We start from the raw sequence: 13081 nt of genomic DNA on the forward strand, positions 1-13081 counted from the left end.
TGCACCGTTATCACTCAAAGTAGAGATCTAGTTATTTTGACCCTGTGCTGCAACTTTCTCTTTTATTTGAATGAAGAACAAATGAGACTCTTGTTCTTTGTCCCAGAAGTCCGTGAACGCTGATTGGTTGACGAGTTCAGGAAACGCCTATATGCGCACTTCAAAGGATGGCATTAGGCAACACTTTATGTTCTTGCCCAAGGCTGTTTGACACCAATACACACAATTCTGCCACTGACAACTCGGTTTGACTCATGCATATTGTAGAAAAAATATTTATTAACAGTTCGATAAAAATACATAAACACTATTAGACAATTTACAGACTTTCACAGACGCAACACATCCGACCAAGTATCCCCTAAACACCAACATAAACGAGCGAGCATGAGTGTAGAGATGGGTCCTCAGAAACATTGGATTTATAAACGGAATCAAATCAATAGATCAAGTGCATTAAAAGGCTTCAGGTGATGTGATGGTTGAACATGAAAATAACATTGTTGTAATACAGAATACTGCTTGTTGATGTCCATAATGCTGACATAAATCAAAAGTAAGAGTCTATGCAACACATGGCGCTCATTGCCGGCGCGCACTGTGCCTGCGCTTTGTTTTATTATGTGGCTTCCTCCCACCTTGTTTACGTGAACAGTAATACTTAGCAACAACTTGCGTGCATTTGTCACACTTCACCGTGCAGCACCAGTGGAACTTGCAGTTGCAGCTGCTGACGACCTCAATGTGCTTCTCCACCACTCTGAGGCCGCATTCATAGCACAGCCTGCGGCAGCTCTTTCTCTCCCACTGGGACATGTTCTTGTTTCCCTTCAGACACTCCCGCCCCTCGGTGCCCTGAAATCCCAGGCTCTGGTTCTTGACGCAATAATCCGGCGAGTCCTCCAGGTAAATGAGCTCTGTGCGAGCGATGCACTGAAAAGCGTGCGCAATGGCTACTCGGTTGTCCGCGCTGTTCCCAGCCCTCACCGGCTTCTTGTCCATCTCCAGCTTCTTTGCGTGTTCGTGCTTCATCTTCAGGTAGTTGCCCACCTCTCTGAAGTCGGCCAGCTGCATCCAGCAGGTTTGGATGCTGCAGCTCCCAGACACTCCGTGACACTTGCAGGCTCTCCTCATGGTAGCTTTGATTGCCTGCACAGAGTGAGCACATTAGTTAAACAAATATATTTATAAAACCTGCACGACTTTATCTTTCTTGGATTTGAACTCAAGTGTCACTAAGAAAAAAACTCCCCTGACCTTGGTTATAAATACATGTTTGAATTTCAGATATTCTATAAAGCGATAATACAATGGAGTGACTATATATAGTAAAATCATATCTTACCAGTCTGCCTGCCTCGTTGTTATGCAGGTTGACTGCTGCCCGTGAATCTTGCCCACCTTCCAGCGCGTCCACAAACAGTTTGGAGATTTTCTCTCCAAACGCCACGTTATCACTGCAGCCTCCCCAAATCCATCCTCGACCACCTGGGGATTCAAACATTCACTTGGTTATGTAGTTCTCGGAATAAAAGGTATTTCGTAATTAAGTCTAATTGTAAATAGATCACGCATAGCATAGACATGTACCTGTTTGTCCAATTCTGGAGTCATCACAGCCGCAGTTGTCAAAGTCTCCCATACTGCAGTTCTTAGTGAGCGTGTACATTACTCCGGCCGCGCTGATGGCATGGACAAAAGACGTCTGTCTTGTTGCTGAAATAAGTGAAAAATAAAGAAAATCTGAATGTTTTAGTTTGAATTCCAATTTGTCACCATAATAGCGCAATGTCTGCACTCGATTACTGTGCGTAAACCGCGCGTAAATGCAGTAGTGCAGATGAATAGGGTAATAATGTTGGGTATATTTGGTGTTTTATCAATGTGGTGTGACCCTGGTGTATCCACTGTGGTGTGGCTGCATATGTCTTACCACTTCGAAGGCCGTTGTGTGTGGATAATTGTAGCGTGTTTTCTGGGCAGTTCCACCTGTCCCACACGAACTGGTGTTTACACTCGTGAATTCCACTCTGTGCACCCACTTGCACACTACCCGCATAGGTCAGAAAAGCCTTTGGAAGAAAAGGGTGAAGTTAATCATCATTGCATTTAATTTCAAAATCAGCTAAAAATATTTGAATTTGCAGAAGATGTTTACGCACAATACGTGCCCAGGCAGATGGATCAAAAATGTATTTACCTTAGGTCCAGTCATGAGGAAATTATTCACCGTCCTATAGAAAGAAAACAACACAGCCATGTTAATCCCATGTCACTTTCCCACCAGCCAAACACATATTACACTGTAGTAATTGTAAATAAATTCATCCTAAAATAGGTGACATACCAAGCTAATGCAAACTGAACATGGCAGCACATGGACAGAACCATGGCTGGAAGGGTATACAAAGGTCCCATAACAGCTGTATTCCAATCGGAGGCCTGTTTCGTTTGTATCCAGGATGTGAGTACCAAGAGAGAGAAAGGGCAACTGGAGTTGTAGCCAGACTCCACGAGGATGATATTTATATAGTCTTGCCCCCTGACAGATTTGTCCCGCAGGTAACGATTCACTGTGAAAATGCGTCGACGACCACATTGATTGCAGCGTCCTATAGACAAATAGGAGCCGTTGGTGCATAAGTGCACTTCAAAGAAGTGACGCAGACAGTTAAACAGCCCCCTCATTCATTCACCTGTCGTTCCCAGGCTCTAATCCTTAAACACTTTTCTCACGAATTGACGCATTTCCAGTATGAGCATTGGAAATGGGACTAATACTGCCGTATACAAATAATATAATTTAAATTCAGGTGTATCAAGTTGAGGGTATTGAGATCGTTCAATGAGACACATAGGCGAACATCTATATGCCCAATAAAGCGGACTTGACGCATATAAGACACATACAGGCATATTATAGTGATTTATTGTTAGAGGATTTGAAGAGGGACTGGCTGATGCTGCACTGAGGTCATACATATACTATTAATGACACAGCTCAACTTGTTTAGACATTAAGACATTACATATGGTTCATTATTATTAAATTACCACTATGCATTACGGAAATACAGAACCGAAGGACGTCCTGAGGCTTACATGTGTAGTTAGAAACGTTTGGGAAATGGCACTAGTGCCCCAGGGGGAAAGACAGCGACTACAAAGCCATGAAGTCTTTCAGGAGCTGATGGTATATAGTCATGTAAATACTGCCTCACACATCAGCGACATTGGCATCGTCGTGATAATAGGATAATAGATGTTTTCCTGGGAAACAACTTGGTGTGAAAACGGTCTGGAATTTACAAGAGTATAAACAAATAAGAGCTTTAATGTTTTAACCATAAACAATGTAGGTTATTGCGTGGTCAATCATTTTTATTCTGATGTGAAGATGCAATCCTACAAAATAGACGAAATTCATCATTTATTTAAATCTGGGATTATCCTGCATTTAGTCACATCACATTTCTGATTATCTTCCTTGATTTAGCCTCCATCAACACTGCGTTCATCAACAGTCATCATTTCATACTCATACTGTGATTTGATGCGAGAGAAGTCACCAAGTTAGTGATTAACATTACAGTTTTCAAATGAAATCTCTGACACTTGTCAAATCCCCTTTAAGATACTCAAAATCCCCTAAAACAACAGTTCACTCTGCGCCGCGGACAATAGGCGGACGGCTGGGCGAGGTCCTCCTCACAATAGCGCAGAAGTGTAGGTGATGATAATCCCTACTAATTAGATATCGCCCACATTCATTCTGTACTATGCCTGAAACCTAGAGCCCCTCAACACCTGATTGGGAAATAATATAGAGCGATTAAAATTCAATCTGGGAAGCTTCATAATTTGTCTTTAACCGAAGGCTCATTTAACGATTTTTAATGGGTTAATAACCTGCAAACAATAGCAGTCTATCCAGCTGGGCGTGTTGCAGCGCGGCTGCGAGATGTCTCCTAAACACCGAAACTCTTAAGGGCAAATCACGTGGGCTCAGTGTAATTTAAAGACATATATGTCATTTGTTTATTTTTGTATTAATAATTGACAGATCAGATTTTGTTTGGCAGCTGTCAAATGTACAATTTGATAAAATGTTATGTTATTATTATAACTTATACAATCAACTAAACGAAACAGTCATTAATAATAATAACAATAAAAAGTAAATAATAACTATATTGATTACATTAACACATTTAAGAGCTTCTAACTTCATTTTGGATTTAATTTTTCATGCAGTTTTGTATGATGTGTATTGCAGCTATACCACAAGAGAGGAGACGGTAGGGTCAGGACCTTTTGATTTACACCAGGCTTAAAATAACATGAAGTAAACATGCGCGCTAATTAAATTGTTCTAACAGACATTTCAGACACATTAGGCCGTCCAGGGAGCGTTGACGGGTGATTTACAGCAGTGCAAGGTGAGAGAAGTAGAGCAATAAAGGCTCAGGAGGTGACGGGCTTGACAGGCCGAGGAAGGGTGGCAGGACTGCTGACGCCAGCCAGCGACATCAGTCAGGCGCATATCCTGGGCTATAGGCTACAGTCCCATTGTAGTAGGCTGGTGTTATGGGATTACAACATACATTATAAATAAAACAATAGGCCACATTAATAAGTTATCTATTCATTAACTCAGAAACGTTCAGTACAAATCCAATAGTTTTATAATAATTCAATATATTGATAAAAAAATATTTTGAAATGTTATTTGATTCTTTATTTATTTAAAATGACCCACTTTTTAACGTCTATCCACAGTGGTATTTTTTACAGTGTAGCTTTAGTTTAATATTGTGTCACTCTTCATGTCAGTATTTCTGTCACCAATCCCCGCCCTCTTCGCTTCTCAGCCAACTGCATTCCTCCAGACTCCAGCAGGCAGCAGCTGCTGCCGGCTAGCTCCTGTTAGCTACAGCAAACAGCACTGTTGCTGTTAATGCTCATTGAATGATGACGAGTAGGGCTGCAACTCATGGTCCTTTTTATTAGCATTATCAGCCAGTTTTCTCTATTAATTGTTTGTATTAATTCTTCTTCTTCTTCTTCTTCTTCTTCTTCTTCTTCTTCTTCTTCTTCTTCTTCTTCTTCTTCTTCTTCTTCTTCATGATAATAATACAATCATGTATTAATGTCTTCAAATAGTTTCCTTTGTTCAACCAAAAGTCTAAAACCTAAATGTTTTCAATTTACTATCATGGAAGACTAAGAAAATACAAACAAACACTTACATTTGAGAAACTAAAATCATTGAAATGTTAAATAATTTAGATTTGTTGCCAGTGTATTTTCTGTCCATTAATCAACAGATTGCTTAATCTTTAACGCAAAGTTAAAACCCAAACGCTAAACTAGCTCGAAATGTTAGCAGTCTAGCTGCCTTGTTCCCAATTAGAGAATTAAACAACTTTTGTAAAATATAGAGTTAAGTATGAATAATGTATTCATGTATTTGACAGTTTTGCAGTTAATTTATTTTGTTTGTTTAGTTTTCTGTATATGTGCATATGATTATGTGTTTAATATTATCCACATGGAATACATTGCTATGATTATTATTTATTAAGGTATACAAATGGTGTTTCGCTAACCCTTATTCTGACATCATTCTTTTAGTACAACATGTTTTGCCCCTTTTAGTGCATTGAACTTAAATCTGGTGAAACCTTAACGTGTCGAAGGTTTCAAATGTCATGAACATCAACACTATGGCTCACAGTATGCACATTTGTACTTGAGGTGTGAATTACATAATTGTATACTGCAATACTTTATATACAGTGCAGGCCAATAATTAGATACATCATTTTGTATTGTGTGTTCATTCCATGTCTGTGCATGATCAGCCCATGCCTCATGAGTATGTGTATCACATAGACATAAAGAAGACAGCGATATGTACAGGACTGACTGGTTCCACGTCTTCATATTTATTTCATAAATAAAAGTAAAAAGTTTATTAAGAAAAACATCCCACATGATTAGTCTCAGATTGCTCCTATGTCTGTAGACCTCCCCCCCCCCTCCCCCTCCACACCCCCCACCTCCCCCTAGCCTGGATGCCTGCCAATCTCTCTGTGCTACATCACTACACCACTCCCCAGTTTGGCAATATTGGAGGCATGTTAGCTATAGGCTAACAGTGCAAGACAGGCACCCAGGCTAAAGGTTTTCCACCCGAGTGGTAAGAGAGCCCCCATGCAAGGATGCCATATACCCTTTACGGCACCCCGGGGAGCTCAAGAGCACCCTTTTTCTGAAGACAAAGCAAGAGATTGAAATACTGTGATAATAAATAAAAAAGTGCTTTTTTGCTGTGGCATCTCAGCGTCTTTTTCTTCACGTGCGCAGAAGTCAAGGTGTGGCATCGCCTTTCCTCTCTTGCTCGATGGCTGGGGAAGAAAAGAAGACACGTTTAGGGGAGCAGGCTTGTGTTTAGTGAACATGTGTCTGCGAGGATGCTGCTTTTTGATTATGCTGTATATCAATGAGGTGCTGATGTTGCAGCAAATAGTTTTTTTTTCTCCTGCTCCGCTTGCTGAGTGCGTAGTCTTTTGACAGCAGTGGAAGTGATGAGTAGCTACTGACAGGAAACATTGTTGCAGGGGAGCAAGGCTTCAATGCTGCCCAGAAACACACACAGACACAAGGGCCACTCACTCTCTTTGGTGGGCAGAGGGTTTTTTTCTTTTGTCTCTGTCTTCTTCAGCTTTGCCTTGTCGAAACGGGCGATCTCTGTCATGTCGGGCTTGTCAGACATTTTGGCTGTGAAAGATGAGAATAAAAAAACACTTGAGCACACAGGTTTGACTTTTCCTGTCAGCCATCATACTCATAATGCAGCATAACACAATAGACCTTTATTGCATCAGATATATTCTGTGGTGTAAGAGCAATGTTTTGTGAAGTCATCACGAGAGCTGTCAAGAATCTTAATGGCTTTGTCTGATATTGAAGATAGACTTGGTACCCGACTAAGCCGAACATGTCATAGCCACTCCCTTTATGTGCAGTGATGTCCACATGGATGCCTCTGAGTGATGGCTGCCTCACACATGCTCTCTCTCTCCATATTCTCTTCTCCACAATACCTATGGCGCTAACATGTGCCTATTCTTACCTAGCTATCTGTTCCCTCCTTTGTCTTTGCGTTACCCTCTCCGAGGCTGAGGTCTTTGTTCTCTTTCCTCCGCATCCTCTCTCTCTCTCTTTCTCTCTCTGCCTCTGCATCCACCCCTGCAGCCTCGTGGATCTAGGCAATCCGCCACTGCAGTCATATTCCTGACCTAGCTGCAGGTCTGACTAATCTGTCTTGCACAGTCGGGCCCAGTCACGCCTCTTTCAACCACTGCTCTGCTCAGATACTGCTGTGAAAATGTGACAAGCCGTCACTAGCCTGCAGCCAGGCATTTGCAAACCAAGCTGCTGTAAAATCCTTGTCACTAGTCTGAATTTGAATGGGGGGCCTAATAGAATCTCTTTGACATAGAATTAGATATGCTGGGCACAAGGCCATGATTTGAAATGTTTCCGTTTCTTGAAACGAGCCATGCTAAATAATGTCTCGCTGATCCTCTAGCTACAATGTGTGTCTGAATCCAGCCCTGCCAACATTACCAGCAGCAGTCCTAATGTCACCTTTTCTCAATTCATCAGTAAACCTAATGATTCAAACATTCGCTCTATTGTTCTCTTATCACCACCATCATCCTCAACATGCCTCTTTCACATCATTTTCACAGCTGCCATCAGCCTCTGATCATCCAGCCACACCCCAGTCCTTTGTTTGAATGTAGTAAAACAGAAGCAGAAAGAGTCACACGCACACAGACATTGGGAAAAACACACTGAAGGAGAGATGGTTAGTTCTTACCGGTGTTCCACACAGCAGTGGGCTAAAAATCCACCAGCGGAGAGAGCAGGGAGGGATAGAGGCAGCAGAGATGGAGAAGGGAGAGCGATGCGGAAGCTGAGTGAATCTGCCGGTGTGTGCACGCCTGCCTGCATCCAGGGTGCGGGTATAAGAGGGAGGGAGGGAGGGAGAGAGAGAGAGAGAGAGAGAGAGAGCTTGGTCAGCCTTCCTCCTCGTCATCATGTTCTCGAGGGAAAAGACTAGAGGAAGCCAACCGCTGATGGGAAACAGCTGTGAATGTTCATCTGAAATAGATTATGATATTATGTTGTGTGTAGTATGGATTGTATTATAAAGTGTGATGAGTAGGGCAGGGACACGCACCGTGTGGGGTAGAGAGGGTTTTATATGTTTCTATAGCTACTCACAATGATCTGTATGAGGGCTTAGATGCACTGTGACTTCTGTACTTCTATACTCTTCATTACATGCTGAGAATGTGTCAGAGTTTTGAGTATTTAAAGATTGCAAGTCATGTAACGGCATGGATCAGTGCCACATACCACAGCAGTTATAGCTGGAGCTAGTTGCACTGCCGTCCCTAGATGGGCCTTTTATACAAATACACAGAAGTCAACAAGGACAAAAAACTAAAACAGCATAAAACACAAAGATGAATGTAAGAAAATTGCCATAAAAGTCAATCTGGTTGAACATAATGGTCCATGGGAAATGATATGTACTCTTTCGATTCTTCTCTATAACTTTTATGAGTATTAATAGAATTAAAGTATGACAGTTTATGCCCATTCATGCACAGTGCCAAGTTAAAGCACTCTACAAAACCCTATTTTTATATTTATTGTTTATATTTAAAGGGAGAAGTCATGGAGCAGTGCATTTATAGCCCAAGCTAATTTGAAATGACCATCCTTAGAAGGGCCTTTGTACTAATACAGAAACTCGGCATGAAAATACATATATAACAGAAGAAAACGTAAAAAAGTATAGACATAAAAACACCATTAAACTCTACGACAAGCACCTGATAGTTCATGACTGAATCTCCCACATAAAAGAGCTGACTAGTCGAGCTACATAACATTATAGTAGCTTCTCAAGTGTAAACATTAGCTGGTTTTCTTAATGCCCTGATAGTGAACTGTATATCTTTGAATTGTGTTATGTCGGTCACACAAAACAAAGAATTTGAAGAATTCCAATATGTTATTTCCATGGTCTAAGAAAGTTCAATCAATATTTGTGAACATGAGATTCTCTCTTTCTCTGGAAGCCGGAAACCAAAGAGGTAAATCTCAAACTTGTGATGTCGTCAAGTATAAAGTGTGGAGCTCAGCAGGCAGTGAATGGGAGACTGACCTTGTGGACTCACAGAATGTTTGTTTTCTTTTTTTATACCCAAATGAACTTTATTCTATGGTGTTGTCAGTTTCAAAACGTTAAAAGTCCCCAGAATATTCCCCTGGGAGCTCTCAGTGTCATCTATAACATCTAACGTCTATGGAGCAGCTCCACACTTTATACTTATATTACACATTTGAGTTTTAGCTCTCTAGTTTTTGGATTTGGGAGAGATTTGTTCATGTTTCTCAATATTTTTGGACCATCTCAAACCATAGAAATAACGTATAAATTTGCAATGAAAATGTCCAAGATTTCCTTTTTCAAGTATATCCAGACGGGTATTTATTTCACTATTCATAGACTAAAGCGTTAATGAACAAATCAACAACAAACAATCATGAGAATAATTGTTAGTTGTCGCCCACACTTAATCATAGTCATGAACCTTTTCTCACTACCATATTCCACCTTATCCTTTAGCTGTTTATGGTCTGCATCAGAGCTCTTTATTTACATATCTGTACGCATGATTTTAAAATGATCTGTCACGTCTTTATTTTGCGACTGATCAAGCAGCTCTTGATGACATGAGGCTCTAATAAAGCCTTAACATGCAGCGCTCATGGCTCTTTGCTGACATCATGAAAGCTGCTGGTCTTTAGTCTTGCCAGAGGTACAGTTACAGCCTGCTGATGCAGAGAGAGGCCATGTATCTCTGAGCAGGCGGCTCATCTGAGAATAGCATCGTGATGATGAGTCAACATGACCTCAACCTTTTTGAAATGATACGATGAGCCAAGCGAGCGGATGCACATTAGGATCTGGGGAGCACCGCGTTAATGTGTGACATCATATTACTGGATGACTTTGGGCTTTACTGGATCACAATGAGGTCACACGTACATATATACTTTACAGACATGCCTCTGAGTGCTTTGTGAGGAGGCTGCAACACCACCTGCTGGCTGAAGTGCGGAACTGCTTTATTTAACAAGAGCCGTTCTAACACTATCCATAAGAATAACATGCAGCCTTGTTACACTTTCCCTCGCCATGAATCTGGCTGAATGCAACACACAGTCCCTACTAATCCAGACTAACCTATGTGAGCTAATAATACGTCAGTGCTATTCAAATCGCATACTGATTCAGCCTTTCACACATTTGTTTCTATTGAGTTGTTTGTTTCTTTGGGACACTGTGTGTGTGTGTGTGTGTGTGTGTGTGTGTGTGTGTGTGTGTGTGTGTGTGTGTGTGTGTGTGTGTGTGTGTGTGTGTGTGTGTGTGTGTGTGTGTGTGTGCAGAGGGGTGGGAAGATCTTTGACCTTTTCTATATTTGCCAGAGCCCTCCTATTAACCTTTCCGTTTGAAATGTTATCATATTTGAAGCTCGGAGACGAGATGCACACTGACAAAGGTCAGACTTAGCAGCCAAATGACCTGTCAGAACAGTCGAGGCAGTCCACTACTTGTTGTGTGCCTGACTTACAGGGTAAAAGACCAGTAAACCTTTTCGGAGATCAAGTCTGTCTCCGGGCTGTTTGTCAAATGTCTAGATGGATTACAGGGTCAGGGAGGAACACACGATAGCAGCCAGAAGATAGCACCCCGGTGTAATTTAGGATGGTTCAATAGATGGATCTATCTCTCTTTCTCTACTTTATTTAGCAATATTCAAAATATAAAGGAAGAGTGCTCGGTAAACATTCACGCTCACATGTGATGTAAACACAGGATGGCAGCACAGGACTATTTTAAAATCTTTCCGGCACTGAGCTGCACTGAGATGAACAGACTATAAGGGCCCACCAGGGTGCACTCATCCCTCAGCACTAAGCAACATAACAGCTTGTAGCAGCATGAATCCTAATGTCACTAATGTGATAACAAAAAAAATAAAAATCTTTTCACGCTTTTCCAAACACAGTTTCTTCCACTCTAGCGAGTAGAGTTTCCAGATAGCTCGGTGGTTTAGCACGCCACTAAGAGAGAATACCAGTGGATTTAAATGAGTGTACAATGCAACTATATTGTCAATTCAGCAGTGAAGCATTTATTTTCATGAATATTGCAAATAAAAATAGCATCATCCACTGCAGCTCTGTGATTTAAATTTTTATTTTATTATTTTACAGCAGATCTTTCACAGCCTAAAAGATGGGGGCTTTAAATAGTAATTGGTGCATAAAGTTGCTTTTTCTTATGTGACATGAGCCCAGATGTAAGTGCATACATTAACCACAATGTGAAACATTGGAAAACAGCTAATTATTGCTGTTCCACAGAGAAGTGGGCAATCATCTGTGCGTGTGAGAGAAAGCAGGAGACTTCTTTTATCAGGCTTCGTATGTGTATAACACATTTGTTTATAGATGGCTCTGGAAATAACTGCAGCCGAAAACTTTAGCATGTTTTATTTCATCCCCAGATTTCCCCTGCTGATGTTTTGAGCATGGATGAAATAGAATCATAGACTCGACTATCCAGCTTCTGCATCATTGGTGAGTAGACTGAAAAGATATGTTCTACATTTGGAGCATAAAAGCCGACTTCACTGCAGCTGCTGGATCTCCACTGAACTACGGCACTTTTAGAGGCGTTCTGACACTGCTGCACTAAAGTATAATAGCAAACTAATCTAAACACAGGTAGTTTCTGCATGTTAACATTGTCGCTGTGAGCTTTCTGGCATGCTGACATTAGCATTTAGCTAAAGCACCACTGTGCCTGAGTGCAGCCTCACAGAGCAGGATGTCTGTGGACTTTTGTTCTTGTTTTATTACAGTTAACATTCAACTCTCATTCTTCTACCGGCACACATTAGCCAGCTGAAGCTGTGTGCTCTGCTCGGTTAAAGTAGTGGCTGTTCTTTCAAGAGACGCATTAAATGTTAACTGCAAGAGACAAAGACACACACACACACACACACACACACACACACACACACACACACACACACACACACACACACACACACACACACACACACACACACACACACACAGATACCTGTATGCACACGAGTCAAGTTATTTTTCACCATCCATGTTGATGGAAGATGAGATTAAGTGTTGGCAATGAATGAAGTGTAATTACCAAACACTTTCACACACATTTAATGCTGCCAGGCATTTTGTTTTCAAATCAGGCTTATTAAACCAACAGAATGACGGATCTAAATCATCTGTTTACTTTGTCAGTCCTTGTAAGAGTGCTGAGTTATCTCTCAAACAAATCTGATTACTCCGCGTTCGAAGAGGAATGAACTAAATGGAGCTGCAGACGCACCAGACTGGTGTGTGTTTCAGCAGAGTTTAAGGCTGCGTTAGAACAGTGCAGGATCCGTAAGAACAGATAAGCACGCGGCCTCAGCTCATGATCTCCACGACTAATGATGCAGCGTTTGATTGGTGCCCTGTGTTCCATCACCCGGCCAACGAGCTGAGAGTATCTCGGTGTGGAGGAGTTATCTCACCTAGCCAGCTGGAGGACAGTGACAGAGATGAAAAGAGGAGAAGGAAAACAGCAGAGAGGAGAGGAGAGGAGATTGAGATGGAGATGGAGATGGAGATAAGGAACCTCAGAGAGTAGAAGAGATGGATGGAAATTAGGGTTCTGCTATAAAAAACAAAACATGTTTGTATCGTGGAGAAGCGGCAATCTGTGAATTTGATGCCTATAATGTTCAGTGTGTGTTCATGGTGTTGTTAGCGGGGTTTGTATTACACCACTCTTCCTGAAATATCTACTTTTAGGGGGAGCTTAAGCTTTGTTTGCAAAGCTTAACACATCAAAGTAAATATCCTCTATGCATCTTCTCCCTTTTAACATCCCTCCCCCATCTCC

The 13081-nt window shown here is 41.4% G+C and overlaps 2 protein-coding genes across 2 annotated transcripts; both read right to left on the bottom strand.

Moving 5' to 3' along the window:
• Window positions 1-388: 388 nt before the first annotated feature.
• On the bottom strand, window positions 389-2418 carry LOC115014799 (protein Wnt-8a-like). The gene is made up of 6 exons (XM_029441865.1): window positions 2348-2418; window positions 2201-2234; window positions 1934-2072; window positions 1591-1716; window positions 1346-1488; window positions 389-1149 (listed from the first exon to the last, which is right to left on the bottom strand). Exons 1-6 carry the CDS (start codon window positions 2416-2418, stop codon window positions 583-585), a joined length of 1080 nt encoding a protein of 359 aa, XP_029297725.1. The 3' UTR covers window positions 389-582.
• Window positions 2419-6332: 3914 nt separating this feature from the next.
• Window positions 6333-8049, bottom strand: tmsb2 (thymosin beta 2). Its single transcript, XM_029442403.1, has 3 exons — window positions 7892-8049; window positions 6679-6783; window positions 6333-6410 (listed from the first exon to the last, which is right to left on the bottom strand). The coding sequence occupies exons 2-3, from the start codon at window positions 6776-6778 to the stop codon at window positions 6373-6375; spliced, it is 138 nt and encodes a 45-aa protein (XP_029298263.1). The 5' UTR covers window positions 6779-6783; window positions 7892-8049; the 3' UTR covers window positions 6333-6372.
• Window positions 8050-13081: the final 5032 nt, after the last annotated feature.

Source organism: Cottoperca gobio, chromosome 10 (genome assembly GCF_900634415.1).
Source record: "Cottoperca gobio chromosome 10, fCotGob3.1, whole genome shotgun sequence".
Lineage (NCBI taxonomy): Eukaryota > Metazoa > Chordata > Actinopteri > Perciformes > Bovichtidae > Cottoperca > Cottoperca gobio.

Bases quoted from the DNA above. Each gene is read 5' to 3' on its own strand.
- LOC115014799 (XM_029441865.1), bottom strand. From the start codon at position 2,418: ATGGGACCTTTGTATACCCTTCCAGCCATGGTTCTGTCCATGTGCTGC. The intron at 1,717-1,933 runs GTAAGACATATG...CACTTATTTCAG, and splicing joins ACACAACGGCCTTCGAAGTG to CAACAAGACAGACGTCTTTT. The intron at 1,150-1,345 runs GTAAGATATGAT...CACTCTGTGCAG, and splicing joins ACAACGAGGCAGGCAGACTG to GCAATCAAAGCTACCATGAG.
- tmsb2 (XM_029442403.1), bottom strand. From the start codon at position 6,778: ATGTCTGACAAGCCCGACATGACAGAGATCGCCCGTTTCGACAAGGCA. The intron at 6,411-6,678 runs GTGAGTGGCCCT...TTTCTTCCCCAG, and splicing joins CCCTCTGCCCACCAAAGAGA to CCATCGAGCAAGAGAGGAAA.